This window comes from Dipodomys spectabilis, unplaced genomic scaffold, assembly GCF_019054845.1.
Source record: "Dipodomys spectabilis isolate Male_0828 unplaced genomic scaffold, ASM1905484v1 ptg000032l, whole genome shotgun sequence".
Taxonomy (NCBI): Eukaryota; Metazoa; Chordata; class Mammalia; order Rodentia; family Heteromyidae; genus Dipodomys; species Dipodomys spectabilis.
The window spans coordinates 33,331,744-33,347,721 of record NW_024870709.1 but is presented as its reverse complement, the minus strand read 5'-3'; the positions used below and the strand labels follow the sequence as shown (position 1 = coordinate 33,347,721).

At 39.7% G+C, this 15,978-nt stretch overlaps 1 protein-coding gene across 1 annotated transcript in view; it reads left to right on the top strand.

Moving 5' to 3' along the window:
- Window positions 1-15,681, top strand: part of Cfap44 (cilia and flagella associated protein 44) — a 66,521-nt gene extending 50,840 nt beyond the window's left edge. The window contains exons 26-34 of the mRNA XM_042676865.1: window positions 979-1,182; window positions 2,363-2,558; window positions 5,353-5,463; window positions 6,737-6,867; window positions 8,634-8,750; window positions 10,185-10,386; window positions 12,188-12,348; window positions 12,471-12,605; window positions 15,488-15,681. Of these exons, the coding sequence (XP_042532799.1) occupies window positions 979-1,182; window positions 2,363-2,558; window positions 5,353-5,463; window positions 6,737-6,867; window positions 8,634-8,750; window positions 10,185-10,386; window positions 12,188-12,348; window positions 12,471-12,605; window positions 15,488-15,679 (1,449 nt within the window). The 3' untranslated portion in view covers window positions 15,680-15,681. The remainder of the gene's footprint in view (window positions 1-978; window positions 1,183-2,362; window positions 2,559-5,352; window positions 5,464-6,736; window positions 6,868-8,633; window positions 8,751-10,184; window positions 10,387-12,187; window positions 12,349-12,470; window positions 12,606-15,487) is intronic.
- Window positions 15,682-15,978: the final 297 nt, after the last annotated feature.

Here is a 15,978-nt window from a genome sequence, read left to right as displayed (position 1 = left end):
GTTATTTAAAAATATTGACCATTCTTCAACTATGAAAGATTTCCAAAATAAGTTAAGGGAGTATATTTACTTATGGTACTCTGAGAAAGATGCTGTAGGGAAGGGCAGTAAAGAGCAGACAGATATAAACACCATGTACAGAGAACTTGCACTCCATACACTGCAGTGAGAAGAACATTGTTATTAATGCTTCAATCAATGGTGAAGACATAGCTTTACCAACTCTTCTTGAAGTATGAGGTGAAGGGTGAGTATGGTTAAAGTATTCTATACAAATGTAAGAAAACTTACTGAAATTGTTTTGAGAATGGAGAGGGGAATGAAAGGGAGTAATAGAAGGGTGGGTTTGATTGGGGTACACTGTATACATGTATAGAAATAGCACAATGATGTTGGTGCCCTGCATCTTGTATATACATTTTTATAATTTGGGGAGGGGAAGGGTAATAACAAAATGCTGAAACAAGGATACAGGCTGGCTCATTGATTTACTGTAACAATGAGATGTACAAGACACTATATTGAAAACGAACTTTACAACTTGGGGGAAGGGAGGAGTTGGGGAGGTGGGGAGGGAGTGGATAGTAGGGGAAAAACAAAGGAGTAAGTAACAGTACTTGACAGGAAATAGACTCATTACCTTACTCATGTAACTGTAACCCCTCTGTACACTATTTTACAATAAAAAAGAAATAGCACAATGAGACCCCTTTGTACAATTAATATATACTAATAAAACATGGAAAAAATAAACAGAACTATACTTACAGAATCTCTACTAGTTAATAATTTATGAAAATTTGATTTCATGAATACACATAGTTTATGTGACCTTTATAGATAATCCTCCATTTATTGCAAGAGCATAATGAAGAATACTTTTAGATAAGTTAGTCTAAATTCTTCAATAGTTAAATAAAATACATTTGACTTCTCCTGTTAAGTTACATATCCTCAAATCTGTTTTTTCTACCTCAGATCCAAGAACTGATTGTTACTTTTGATGCAGAACTCCATCTCTTGAGACACCAGAAACTGAAACTAGACACTCAGATGAAATTATCTGATCTACACCATGTCACATTATTTCAAGAAATGCTTCTTCTCAAGAACTTTGAAAAACAGGAAAACATACTTCAAGAGCGTGTTAATTCTTTAGACAAAGAGGAGCAGGATATGCAAGTAAGAACAGGCACACCCCTAGCTTCTGCTTTCTTTTTTTTTTAATTTAATTTTAATTTTTATTTTTTTGTGAACATACAGTACAGAGGGGTTACAATTACATGGGCAAGATAATGAGTACATTTCTTATCAAGCATTGCAGCCTCCTCCTTTGTTTATCCTTCACATCCCTTCCCTGCCTCCTGCCCGCCAATCTCCCCCCTCCCCCCACGCACAAAAGTTGTAAAGTTCGTTTTGGACATGACAACTTGTACTTCTCATAGTTGCAACGGGTCCACCTGTATCCTTAAACGACTTGTGCTTTCTTAATTATGGAGAATTGATTCCTTTTTCTTTTCTCTCCTTGCCTTGATTTTCACACTTGTCCTAACTCTCACTTCTCTCTTGTCTTCTCTTTTTCCCCTGTGATATATGTGCTTATTATTCATCTTCATTAGCCTTGGTCAGAAAGAAATGGCACAAATATTTTAGTGAATTTGATCCAGTATTTTGTACAGCAGGAGAAGGAGATTTTAAAAAGTGAGCTTTATATCCATTTTATCCATGGATTATACAAATCTGTATTTTGTTATAAACTACCATGAGCATTGACTTTCTTAACTGTGATGAACTATTTCAGTGTATTCTATACTAGAATATCACCGGGAACACTTTTCTATATGTTGAATTTAAAGTAATGCCATTTTGTTAAAGAGAAAGGATTCTACTAAGTAGATATTTTAATTACTGAGTAAGATCAATTTAGGTACATCAGCTTCATTAGAGATAATGTCTTTGTTGTAATCCTATATTAATACAGAGAAATCTTTGTTTTCGAGACCTGACAAGATATTGACTAGCATCCAGATAACAATAAAAATTCTAATTTTTGGAATTTAGTGGTTGCACAAAGGGATTTCAATTTGATATGTCAATATATGAATATAATGCATCTAACTTATTGAATTTAAATTTTTTGAAAAAATAAGCATTAGAAATCTGGCCTTTCTGATTCTGAACTCAACTGACTTTTACAAAAGAACTGTACTTTTTAACCATTTTAATCTTTGTACACATTAGACATGAATATTTATTAAGAAACTTTAAACAATGTAGATTATAGCTTTGCATTAGAAAACACATCATTCTCTGAAACTGATTCATTAGAAACATTTATTTATTCTTTCTTTTGTTCTTTTAGTGGAAAATAAATGAAACTCTTAAAGAGATGGATGAGAAAAAGACTGAAATCAATATACTCCTGGAGCAAGAAAAGGCACTCTATGCTAGTTTTCAAACGGCTCTTGGAGAAAACAACAAATTTGCAAACTTCCTTATGAAGGTCCTAAAGAAGAAGATTAAGCGAGTAAAGAAAAAGGAGGCTGAAGGAGATGCCGGTTTGTAGTCTTCTCTACATATCATTCCATTTTCTCTCTGACATGAAATAGAGTAGTTACTAAGGATCCTCTTAGGACTGGGAAGGTGGCTCAGTGGTAGAGTGCTTGCCTTGCATGCTTGAGGCCCTGGGTTCGATTCCTCAGCACCACATAAGCAAAAAGAAAAAAGCTGAAAGTGGCACTGTGGCTCAAGTGGTAGAGCGCTAGCCTTGAGCTGAAGAGCTGAGGGACAGCGTCCAGGCCCAGAGTACAGGACCCACGACTGGACCCCCCCAAAAAAAGGATCCTCTTAGATTCTGCTTTTTTAAAACCACAACAATGTAGAAATAATGTAGGGATTAACAAGGAGAGGATGGATAGGAGAGCAGATAAACCTGGGTGGTTGTCTAAACATCTGGGGTGTGTGTGTGTGTGTGTGTGTGCGCGCGCGCGCACGTGCATAAGCGTGTGTGTGCACATGCATGTGAATATCTGTGTCTTGGATGGTCTTTATTTCTCTTTTGATTCTAAAGGCTAGACTTGGTGGGAATGGTAAACTTGAGTGGCAGTTATTTTCTTTGAAGACTTGAACATTATTTTATACCCTCCTGGCCTTTTAGATTTTTTACTGAAAAATCAGTCTGCTGTTAATGTAATAGATTTGTCTTTAAATATGACATAGTGCTTTCTTGCATATTTTACTATATTTTCTTTGTTTTGTATTTTTAGCAACTTAATTTATCTCATCGAAAAGTTCTTTTTCTGATCATGTCCATTTGTGGTTCTAAATGTTTCCCGGACTTGGAGATTTGGAGAATTTCTGTTTTTATGTCCACTGAATGTATTTTGTGTGCCTTCACCTGTTGCTCTTCTGTTATGGATATGCCAATGAGCTAGATATTTAATGGTGACCCGAGATTTTGTGTGTTTTTATAATTCTTATTTTTTTGTAATTCTTATTTCTTGTTTTTATAATTCTTATTCCTGCCAGAATGTAATAGTTTGAAAGATTTGTCACAAAGCTCTGACATTTCTAACTCTTTTTTTTATCTAGTCTGTTGAGTCTTTCGGTTGAGTTTTAAAATTTCTGAATTATGCCAGGCACCAGTGGCTCATGCCTATAACCCTAGCTACTCTGGAGGCTGAAATCTGAGGATCATGGTTCAAAGACAGCCCAGGCCGGATAGTTCTTGTTCTTATGTTGAGATTTGAACATCCCTTTGAATATCCCTTCTACTTTTATGTGGTAATATTTGTCTGCAGTTTTCTTTTGATGACAGACTATCAGTGGGTTGTATAATATTGATTTTACTTCCAACTGGACACAATAGTGTACTCTCTCTGTAGCTCCTTTGTTTATGATTTATTGGTTCAGAGCATACTATATCAGAGACAAAGAGACCCAACATGTCTATAGGTCTTGGAAGAATGGCGTCACTCTAGTACTTCAGGAAAATGTGGTTTAGACAGCAGAGTAAATGAGATGCTGTCTCTAATTACTCCTATAAGAGAGTGGTAGCTTTGATCAGGTGATGGAGGTTCCAACAGGCACTTTTGACATTGGCTGTGATAGTGGAAGCTATTCTGAGGCTCTTGTCCTCTGATTGGACACTGATACAGGTCTAGGTACTTAATAGGGAAAAGGTAGGGGCTGTAATCAGAATTTCCCCTCAGTGAATCTCACAACATTTTGGCAGCCCTCTGCAATCTGACAAAGTGTATCTGCAATTGATGTAGAGGTTCTGCACAGATGAAGTGTCAGCAACTGTTCTGTTTTTCCTCTTTACTGTTACTATGAGAATGTCTGACCAGGAATGAAACGTTGGAAATCCTATAGCTTTGCCTGTCTGGGGATGGGCTGAGCTGAGGTAGCTTATAGCTCCTCTATTTTAAAGTAGAAATGTTTGCCAGGGTTTGTGCAATACAGGGTTGTGACTAAAGCTGGGTGCAATTCCTCTCAGCTAGGCTGGAAGTACCTCATAGGCAAAGTACCTGGCTAACATTCTGGAGGCCCGAGACTTGATTTTTAGCACCAGACAAAAAAGAAAGTTAGAAAAATGAAATGAAATAGGAATTGTAAATTTGTGACATGTGGTTCATAGATGCCCCCAAGGTGTTTGAAAGAAAATGCGTTAGGATGCACTGGAGAGGCCTACAACTCCATACCTAAGACCCTTGGGAACCAGATATATTTTCATATTTAAATTTTTTTTTTAAATATTGCCTATGAATTTGTAATTAAAACATTTCTTGTCATTCATTAAAGATGAACAGGATAGATTATATTCAAGAAACTTACTTTGAAAGGGCTATGTAGTCAGAGGAGAGAGAGAGAGAGAGAGAGAGACAGACAGACAGACAGACAGACAGATAGAGACAGAGAGACAGAGACAGAGACAGAGCTCAGCTCAGAATACATCAAGGAAATTTTCCCCCAGAGGAATAGGGTGGCAGTCAGTGAACAGAAAACTACTGACAAGTAAGATAACTCTTTCCTAAATCTCTAAAAGAATTTTTGCTGAGAGTGGTCAAAGTGATAAGACATAGGCAGTGTGAATGGGAGGGCTTTGATTAGTTATCAAGAGTGGGATTTTCATTCAACTTCAGAATTCTTGCTACAGCTGGACTGAATGGGTGAAAACAGGTGTGGTTTCTATCCTTATATATTTTGAACTCTTTTGAAATATCAGTAATTTCTTATTTGATGTCTTTGTTACTTTCCTAGTGAGTGACTCATTAAGAAACACGTTGAAGACTTAGTATTTAGTTTAAGACGTAGCAACTTCCTGTTAACCAAGTCCTCCTCTCTCCTTAGATGAAGATGAGGAAAGTGAATCATCAAGTGAGGATGAATCCAGCTTAGAGAGCGATGAGGATGAATCTGGGTCTGAAGACGAGGTTTTCGATGATTCCATTTGTCCTTCAAGTAAGTTGTTCTCTGCGAAGCAGATACACAATACTGAGGATGTCCTTTGTTTATTTCTCAATTCTCGGGTAATAAAGTTTAAAAAAGTGTGAATTAAAACAGTATGAAGTTGAGTCTAATGCTTTTTGGGGGAGTTCTCTAGATTATTTACTATCTATGCTTCTAGGCAATCTTTTATGAATAACAATTTACAGAAAAGTCAGAGTTAATAGATTAGGTAGAAAATTTCATTTTACAGAGAAACACTAAGTTAAAGCATGTAGATATTTATTTTGCAGTACTTTCAAAGAACTCACTCAAATTTGTTGTATTTCAAATCTGTGAAGGGCAAGTTGATCCAACTTCTTGGAAATCTATCTACTATCATCTCTCTCTCTCTCTCTCTCTCTCTCTCTCTCTCTCTCTCTATCTATCTATCTATCTATCATCTGTTTTCACTGGTGGAAGCTAGTCTGGAGCAACTACACTAACATATGTACACTCTCAACAAGTGAATAGTTCAATAGATAAGGCCAATTTTTGTTGGCTTGTAATTCTATTTTCTCAATGTTTAAAGTTTTCATCTAAATTTAAAAGTTTAATTTCAAACGAAGTTTGAAATTAAACTTTTAAATTTAGATGAAAATTTCAACCGGATTTATTCCAGCAGGATTAAAGGGCTTGGACAACATCATACCACCAGTGAAATGGGAGAACTAAGACAGGAATTGAGGTTCCTAAATTTCATGTCAAGTGCTCTTTTTCACAGGGCTAGGAATTGACATTGAACCCATCCCCAGCCCTTAGCCTTTTGGGCTAACTTCTCACTGTGTATTCAAGCTGTCCTTGAAATCACAAGCCTCCCTGCTCTCTTTCAATTTTAGTGATTCAATTTTAGTGTTTTACTTTTCATTTTTCAGCTATTTCTTGGTGAGTAAATGTAGTTTTTGGTGTAATAGAGAGCAAAGAACAGAGATGATGCATTTGAGAACACTTAAGTCCCAACCAAGGATGCCACTTCTCTCAGACTTAGGGTCTTCACCTATAGAAAAAGGACAATAATTTCTACCTTGTGGGGCCTAGTCTTTAGTGAGATAATGTCTATACTATTCTCACTGGCTCTGGGTATGTGTAGACCTTCACTTTTAGTATAGTGGATCAGAGGAGCCATAGGCACATTGGAAGCTTGGTAGTGTAGATAGTATGGATAGACATGATTGATTCTGAAACTTCAAAGTTCACACTTCTAATATTATTACATTCTCCAACCAATTTCTTTTAACTCGCTTTCCAGACTGTAATCCAAATCTTTTTGAACTGGCTCTTCAGCTAAGAGAGAAAAGGCTGGACATCGAGGAGGCCTTAGTAGAAGAAAAAAAAATTGTTGATAACCTCAAAAAAGAATATGACACACTGTCCAAAAAAGTATGGCTGTCTACCTACTTATTTTTCCTCTCTCAGTATGCCATGTACCCTCTTCTTCCTCCCTTTGGTGTGGATCCTAAGGCTTGAACTCAGGCCTGGGCATTACTCCTGAGCTTTCGTGCTCAAGGCAAGTACTCTACTACTTGAGCCACAGGTTCACTTCTGGCTTTTTGGTGGTTAATTGGAGATAATAATCTCATGGGCTATCTTTCCTGGGGTGGCTTCAAACTGCCATCCTCAGATCTCAGCCTCCTGGGTAGCTAGGATGACAAGCATGAGCCACTGGTACTCAGCACCATTGCTGATGTACAGAGGGGTTAATTACATAAGTAAGGTAAAAAATACATTTCTTGTCAAACTTGTTACTCCTTCCCTTATTTTTCTCCATTGCTCTTTTGACGATTGGCCTTTGTTTCCAAATTGTTTTGATGGTACTGGGTTTTAAATCAGGGCCTCATGCTAGGCAGAATCTATCACTTGAACAATGCTGTCAGCACTTTGTTTTCTTTATTTTTGAATAAGGTCATACCCTTTGCTCAGGCTGGCTTGGACTGTGATCTCTCCACTTAAGCTTACTGCTACTGAGGATGAAGAGCCACTGAACCAAGCTTTAGATTGTTTGAATTGGAATCTTGCGAACTTTTTTCTTTGCTGGCTTCATGCCACAATTATTCTAATGTCCACCTTCTGACTAGCTAGCTAGGAGGATTACAGGCCACTTGAACCCATCATTGTATACATTTTGGGTTATGTAATTTTATAAGAAAACACTCATGACACATAGCCTCCCACAATAAACGTATACATGTTTGTGAATTATATTTAAGACATATTGCTTTAGTATATTTTGTTGATCATGAAATGCTTAAAAGAATGAGATTATAAATAAACAAGGGGCTGGGAAGGTAGCTCCTTGGTAAAGTGTTTGCCTTGCATGCATGAGTCCCTGGGTTCGATTCCTCAGCACCACATAAGCAGAAGAAGCCAGAAGTGGTGCTGTAGCTCAAGTGGTAGAGCGCTAGCCTTGAGCTGAAGAGCTGAGGGACAGCGCCCAGGCCCAGAGTTCAAGCCCCACAACTGACAAAAAAAAAAAATAGAAACTGCTATTTTCTCTTTGCATGTCAACAGATGATTTGTGGATCCCCTGGGGTGTATGCATTTCATGTTGGAGATCATTAAGCTTACCAACCAGTATATTACTTCTGTTTGATTTTCTTTCTCCATGAGCATTTTCTGTCTAGAGCAGCATCACTCAACTTCTGAATATATTCAGAAATATTTTTAATAGTTTTCTTCTCCTCCTGTAAATAGGAAATGATCTGGAAAAGTTTCACGTTTTTCAGGAAATGAACATGCTTTAGAAACACTATTGATAGTTTTCATTGCTTCAAAGCACTTTCTTCTTTAATTTCTTGGGGTCACTATGACCAAACAAGAGTCCCACTATTTTGGCAAACAGCTTTCATGCCCAGGGCCATTTTTCAGGCTGAAAATGGAAGGTGAGGACATGTGTTCTCACCTTTTACTCATAAAACTTTTACAACTCTAGACATGGGATGATTGAAAAGGTGATGTGGGACCATAACTGGGCAGGAAGAAAATAATTTACATTCATGGGCTGTAGCCTGAAGGCATGCCCTTAATCACAGCCCAACACAACAATCCTGCTCACCTTGTACTTATTCCTAAGAGGCCGTTATTTACCACTGTCGGTGTGCTTTTGTTCGTGTAGTGTTCCCAACAGCTCTCAATGGGACTTTCTACAGGTGAAAGTTGTGGCAGCGAACCTGAATGCAGCGGAGGAGGCACTAGAGGCTTATCAGAGGGAGAAGCAGCAGCGACTGAATGAACTGCTGGTTGCAATTCCACTCAAGCTCCACCAGGTGATGAGGCAGAGAAGTGACTACCGTCTGAGCAGACACATTCCCACAGATTCGCAGGTCACCTGGAGGGAGGGTTATAGCCCTTGGTGGAGGATACTGACTGTTCAAAGGACTCTCCAGTTTTTTTGTTTTGTTTTGTTTTGTTTTTGGTCGGTCGTGGGGCTTGAACTCTGGGCCTGGGCGCCGTCCCTCAGCTCTTCAGCTCAATGCTAGCTCTCTACCACTTGAGGTACAGCGCCACTTCCGGTTTTCTGGTGGTTTATTGGAGATAGGAGTCTCACGGTCTTTCCTGCCCGGGCTGGCTTTGAACCGTGATCCTCAGATCTCAGCCTCCTGAGTAGCTAGGATTACAGGCGTGAGCCACCGGTGCGGCTTCTCCAGCTTTTTTTATCTGTTATCCAGATTGTTGCGAAAGAGTAGCACCAAAACATTGGCTCATTATCACTTTACAAGTTTGATCCTTTCAGGTCTAAGGAAATGAATGAATTTGTCAAGTCTAAGGAAATGAATGAAGTTGTCTGAATTAATGAACTGAAGAATTATTGTCAGTTAATTTCAATAACGAAGAAGACAACAAAATGAAGATATTTTTTCTTTTTCTTTTTTTCTTTTTTGCTGTTTCTTGAGCTTGAACTCAAAGCATTAGCTTTGGATTTTTTTTTTTAATTTTTATTTTTGCTTACGGCTGGTACTCAACCATTTGATCCATGCCACCAGTTCATTTTGCTGGTTATTTGGAGACAGAGTGTTGCAGACATTTTTGTTCTAGATGGCTTTGAACTCAAATCCTCAGATCTCAGCCTCCTGAAACCTAGCATTATGGGTGTGAGCCCTACTGGCATCCAGCAAAAATATTTTCGTTTCCCCCTCATTTTGTTCATATTCGCTATCTACTTGAATTGCAACTTAGATTAAATCATGGAAATGTCTATCAATGAGAAGTAGCACACTCATTTGTATTCTCTTTTCTTAGGTTAAAAGAAGTAGTGGTGTTTTAGGAAGGGAAGATGTGTAGATTGGTCCAAATAGAAAAATCTCTGTGGAAGTGTTTGCCTAATATGCAAAATGTTTTTTTGTTTGTTTTTATAGTCCTGGGGGTTGAGGTCAGGGCCTTACACTTGCTAGACAGGCATGCTACCATTTGAGCCACACTCTGACAGCCTTAATACATGCCACTGAAAATAACAGCTGCATTGTTAGGCAAGATATTAGGCACAACTTATGTGGGAATATTTGCTCTCCTCGAAAAGCCTTTATGTGGCTTACTCTCTAAAGTCACCTGATCACTGCCTCAGGAGGGAGAAGTCCGAAGGCCAGGAGGTAGACTAGGGATGGGGAAAGAAGTGTTCCCTCTGCGCATTCCTCTGCCTTACCCTTTTAATTTCTATTTTTGCCTGTCTTGTGTTTGATTGTTGTCATGTGTTGTCTTTACAGATCGAGTATATGGTACTTGGGGAAATACCAAATGATCTTTCTGGGACTTTGGTCTTCTCTAACCATTCCTTAGAAAGGCTTCAAAAACGAATCGTACAGCTCCAGGATGAAAACAACAAGCAGCAAAAACTTAACAAAGAATGCCGGGAGAGGCGTAAAATGCTCATCCGAGAAAAGAGAGAGATGGCAAAAACCATACAGGGTGAGTACCGAAGTGCATGCATGGATTGCTTCATAGTACTTATGGGCCCATATGGCAACTGGAAAGCATCTGTCTCCAGCTTGGAAATCACAGAACCAGAACATTCTGAGAAGAAACAACACCCTCACATCTCCCCAGTTACCATGAAAAGATCACTGTCCAGTTTTGGTTTCGGTTTTTTGCTGGTCTTGGGGCTTGAACTTAAAGCCTGGGTATTGTCCCTCTCTGTGTTCAAGACTAGTGCTCTACCATTTGAGCCACAGCACCACTTCCAGCTTTTTCTGAGTGTTTATTGGAGATAAGAGTCTCACGAACTGGGGCTGGGAAGGTGGCTCAGTGGTAGAGCGCTTGCCTTGCATGCCTGAGGCCCTGGGTTCGATTCCTCAGCACCACATAAGCAAAAAGAAAAAAGCCAGAAGTGGTGCTGTGGCTCAAGTGGTAGAGCGCTAGCCTTGAGCTGAAGAGCTGAGGGACAGTGCCCAGGCCCAGAGTTCAGGCCCCATGACCGGACCACCCCCACCCCCCCAAAAAAAAAAGAGTCTCACGAACTTTTCTGCCTGGGCTGGCTTTGAACCACAATCCTCAGATCTCGGTCTCCTGAGTAGCTAGGATTACAAGCATGAGCCACCAGTGCCCAGCCCACTGTCCTGTTTTGTATTTTATTTTACTATTTTAGATTATTTTGTGTATGAATGTACTGGGGCTTGAAATCAGGGCCTCACACATTTCCTTAGCTTTTTCATTCAAGTCTGACCTCTACCACTTGAGCCGTACCTCCACTTCTGGCTCTTTGCTGGTTAATTGGAAATAAGAGTCTCTCAGAGCCAGGTACTAGTGGCTCATGCCTGTAATCCTAGTTAGTCAAGAGGCTGAGCTCTGAGGATTGTGGTTTGAAGCTAAAACAGGGAGGTAAGTCGGTGAGACTCTTATCTCCAACTAACCACCAGAAAACTGGAAGTGGTGATTGCTGGTCATATTCTTTGCACACTTTTGTATTTCTATCTTTATGTTTTTCATAGTGATGTTAGGGAATTCTTATTTTTTTGTCTATTAACTGCACTTTGGATCTTTTCTAGTTTGTGACATACCTTCTATGTAAAAGACATTTTAGGCTCAGAGGTAGAGTGCTTGTCTAGCATGCGTGAAACCCTGAGTTCAATTCTCAGTACCAAATAAACGTAAAAAGCCAGAAGTGATACTGTGGCTCATGTGGTAGAGCACCAGCCTTGAGCAAAAGAAGCTCAGGGAAGGTGCCCAGGCCCTGAGTTCAAGTCCCAAGATTGGAAAAAAAAACACAAAAAGACATTTTAGCTTTTGATATGGTAAATATCATGTATCTATATCTGTGCATTATGTGATTATTGTTTAATAAAGCCTCTTCTATTTTGAGATCATAAAAGATCTGACTACTAGATATATCTCAAAATGAAATGAAACTGGTATGTCAAAGAGACATTTGCACAACCATGTTTATTGTAGTATTATTCTCAATAGCCAAGATATGGAATAAATCCAAGAGTCTATCAGGAAATTAATTAGTAAAGCAAATACCATTTATATACCCAGCAGAGTATTATTTAGCCTTTAAAATGATCAAAATGTTTTTTTAATCCTGTCATTTGGACACTTGGATCCAATTTTACAGTAAATAAAATGTCAGGTGCACAAAGTCAAATACCACATGTTCTCACTAATATATGCAATATACATAACCTGAGTGCACGAGAAACAATGTGGTAGTACTCATTTAACAACCATAAGGGCCATCAAGCCTCATGAGACAGTGACCATGTTCTTTTAGAAATGGAAGAAACAGTCAGTCAACTAATGATCAGCAAGTTTGGCCGGGTGATAGATCTAGAGGCCCTGCAGACGCTTTCAGTGAATACAACTCTTGAAGAACTGAAGATTCGAAAACTTCGAAAGGAGCTGCTGAATGCAAAGGAAATGAAGATGTGGGAGGTGAGGAGGGGGCAGTGGCTGGTTTTGGTTGAACCTGGATGGAAGTGAGAAATTCTGTGGGACTCAAAGGCCTAAGGGCCTGTTACTCACTGAATCTGTTCCCATCTCTCTGTCCCGGCTAGGAAAAGATTGCTCAAATGAGATGGGAACTGATGATGAAGACAAAAGAACACACGAAGAAGCTTCATCAGATGAACGACTTGTGTATTGAAAAGAGGAAACTTGATTCTCGGCTGAACTCACTGCAGAACCAGCAGGTAGGCGCTTTCCCTTCAGATCCTTTTCAGAACTGAAGTCACTATTCCAAAGAATTGCTTTTGGACCATTTCCAGGCACTCAGGTGACACTGACTCAGTAAGGGTACTAAGATACTTGAATTTAGTGTCATGCATCTGTTTCTAGTATGTTTATTTATTTATTTTTACCTAAAGTGGGTATGTTGAATTGTGGGATCTTTGTACATGTTCACTTGTTAAAGTGCTTGTTGGGGTTTTGTGTTTTGGGTTGTGTGTGTGTGTGTATGTGTGTGTGTGTGTGTTTCAACTAGCTGTTGAAACTTTTTTCAATATATAAAATATTTATATTTAAAACATTTTGTTTTAAACACTATGTAAAGCAGGCTAAAAAATCAGTTCCATTTTACAGACCAAGAATGGAAAGTGGGGGTCCTGGGACTTGAATCCAGGGCTTCACATATTAGATAAGCCCTCTAGCACTAAGCACAGCCCCAACCCTAGCTCCTAAGACTGATCTGATATAAACCCCAGGCCTTCCATACACTTATGATTTTCCAACACATCATTGCTAAGTAATCTGAGTACCCAATGCTGCACAATATCAATAACACGAGTTCAAATCAAAGCAGCCTAACGAATTACCTCATGACTGGAACATTTTAAAGGCACTGTTATACCTCTAACCCAGTTTCACATCCATGTTTTTGAGGATACCATGAACCAAAATTTCAGCAAAGTGGATCTAAAAGGATCCAGGAAAATAGTGGTTAAGTATTTTTCACTTTAATTTGGGCTTGACACATGTTTATCAAGTGCTTAGATGGCACTGGAGCTGAGGTCCACCCATTAGAGGTGGGCACTGTTAGATGGGGGCAAATGTAATTAGATCAGTGTACAGGGCCATGAGGCAATGTTATTTGGTTTGCTTTTGCCTATTTTATCATGTCTTACCCAAAAATGCTGGAATGGATGCCACTGATGGCCAACTGTCCTCTTCACACCAAGTGTGATGTGCTCACTTTGGGTCTTGGGATACTTCGGGTAGAAGATAATCTAGGGGCTGTAGGTGGAGCTCTCATTGACTGACGCCCTTATCAAGACTTTGCAAACCTCAACACTTGAGTCTCAGGAATCCTTGCCATCAACAGGGCTTAACAACCAAGAATCAGCAGGGTGCCAGTGGCTGTAATCCTAACTACTCAGAAGGCTGAGATCTGAGGATCATGGTTCAAAGCCAGCCTGGGCGGGAAAGGCCGTGAGACTCTTCAGTAAACCACAGAAAACTGAAAGTGGTGCTGTAGCTCAAGTGGTAGAGTGTTTGCCTTGAGTGGAAGAGGTCAGGGATAGCTCCCTGGCCCAGAGTTCAAGCCCCACAAGTGACCAAACCAAACCAAACCAAACAACAACCAAGAATCAATGATGAGCATTAAGAAAGAAAACAAATTGACACTGAGGCTGGAACACAGACTCACAGCAGAGAAACCTGAGCACTTTTTTTGCGGGGGGGGGGGGGGGGCCTGAACTCTGGGCCTGGGCGCTGTCCCTCAGCTCTTCAGCTCAAGGCTAGTGCTCTACCACTTGAGCCACTAGCTGTTGAAACTTGTGACCACCCATTTTGACTTAGAGTGTGGGTCCATTACATCAGGGCTGGAATCTCAATGCTTCCTTTGGTCAGAAGGAGCTGCTTCAGCTCTGTCTCACATCCACATGCTAGACTCTCACATCCACACATGAGAAGGTAAAAGTGCTCTGCTGACATCCTCTTCCCCAACCCTAGCTGGAAGAGAAACTGGTAAGGCTAGTGTTTAGCACTGACAGCCTCTAAGATAAGGGCGTGTAAGGGAGAAGAGGCAGAAAGATGCTACTAACTCCAAAGGTCTGCCAAGCAAATATGGGAAATTAAAATTCATGGACTCTGGGTTTCAGGCAAAATATTTTTAACCTTGCTTCTAATCCTTGAAATTGTAATAGCTTAGGCAGCTTGCCATCCTCTTTTTCTTGGTACTTTTTTTTTATTGTAAAAATGCTGTACAGAGGGGTTACAGTTACATGAGCAAGGTAATGAGTTTCTTGAGCCTCTGTTCTGTAGAGTAATAGCACATTTGTAGGTGTTGTGAAGGATTATTGAGGAGGCACATGGACAGCACCTTGCTCTGGGTGCTGAGTCATGTCCTTCCTTAACAAATGTGTTTGTTCAAAGTATACTGACCATCCACTATTGTAAGGAGCACTAGAACTGGCACTGGGTAGAGTGGGGGATGCTGTTGCATGGCAGTGGATCTAGCCTCTTAGAAAGTGGTATCAAGTCAGCAATGAGGCCAAACTATATGAAATTACCTTATCTTAGATTTTTTAAAAAATCAGATATACTAAGTTTCATGTGATTCAGGCTGATAATTATAATTATGCATATAATTGGATATCTTGGATAGATAAAGATATATTTATATATGTTTTGGTGGGGGAGAGCAGGAAATCCTAACCTAGTCCACGAGACAAAGGCCTCCCTGAATGTGAGGTCTGTGGCCTGAGCCAGAGTCAGATTTCTCTCTGGGAGAGAAATCACATGAGGAAATTGAGGTTTCTTTTGGGGAACTGAAGTGTGAGTTGCATAAGACACCCATACTTATCTTTTGTGGTCTCTGTGATGTGGTTTCAGGTAATGAATGCCTGGTAGCTTAAAATGTTGCTCTCCCCAAGGGGATTTGCATTTTAAAAGTTGGTTTGAAGGCACACATTTCTACAGGAGGGATTTTAGCCCAGGAGTGGAAGGCCCCTTAAATTAAGGAGCAGTGGTTGTTTAAAACAGCTGTGAGATCTGCACTCCTAACAGACAGGAGTTTTTCCCACAGATTTTTCACATTCCAAATGATGCTTAAAGCAGAGATGTTTTCTTCCAACAGGGCAATGCTTTCCAGAACCTTCAGCAAGCAGACATCCTGGCAAAAGAGAAGATCACTGAACTGATTCACACCCAGGCAGAGAAGATTACAGCCTTAAAGGAAGAAATCACTCTCCTGCGTAAAAAAGGAGGCCTTATCCTCCCCCCCATTCCATCCAGGACAGAAGATGGAATGAAGCCCATGGACCTTTAAGTTTACTCTCTTCTCATTACTGAAAATTTTAAATCAGATTCTGTCATGTGATTTAATATTTTTTTCTCTAAATTGATTGTCTTCCAAGTGGCTGTAGTACCTGACATCTAGTTATTGCTGAACGGAACCATTTTAGTTGTTTAGACCGTGCTTGTCAGAATGTAAATTCTCAAAGGGCTCTCTCTCTCAGCACTGTGAGAAGCATCTGTAAAATACTTTGTTTTAGGAAAATTTCTTTCTCTAGTATTCTGAATGTTTAGCCATTAGAAAGAAAAATGACCAGTCAGTAACCCATAAGA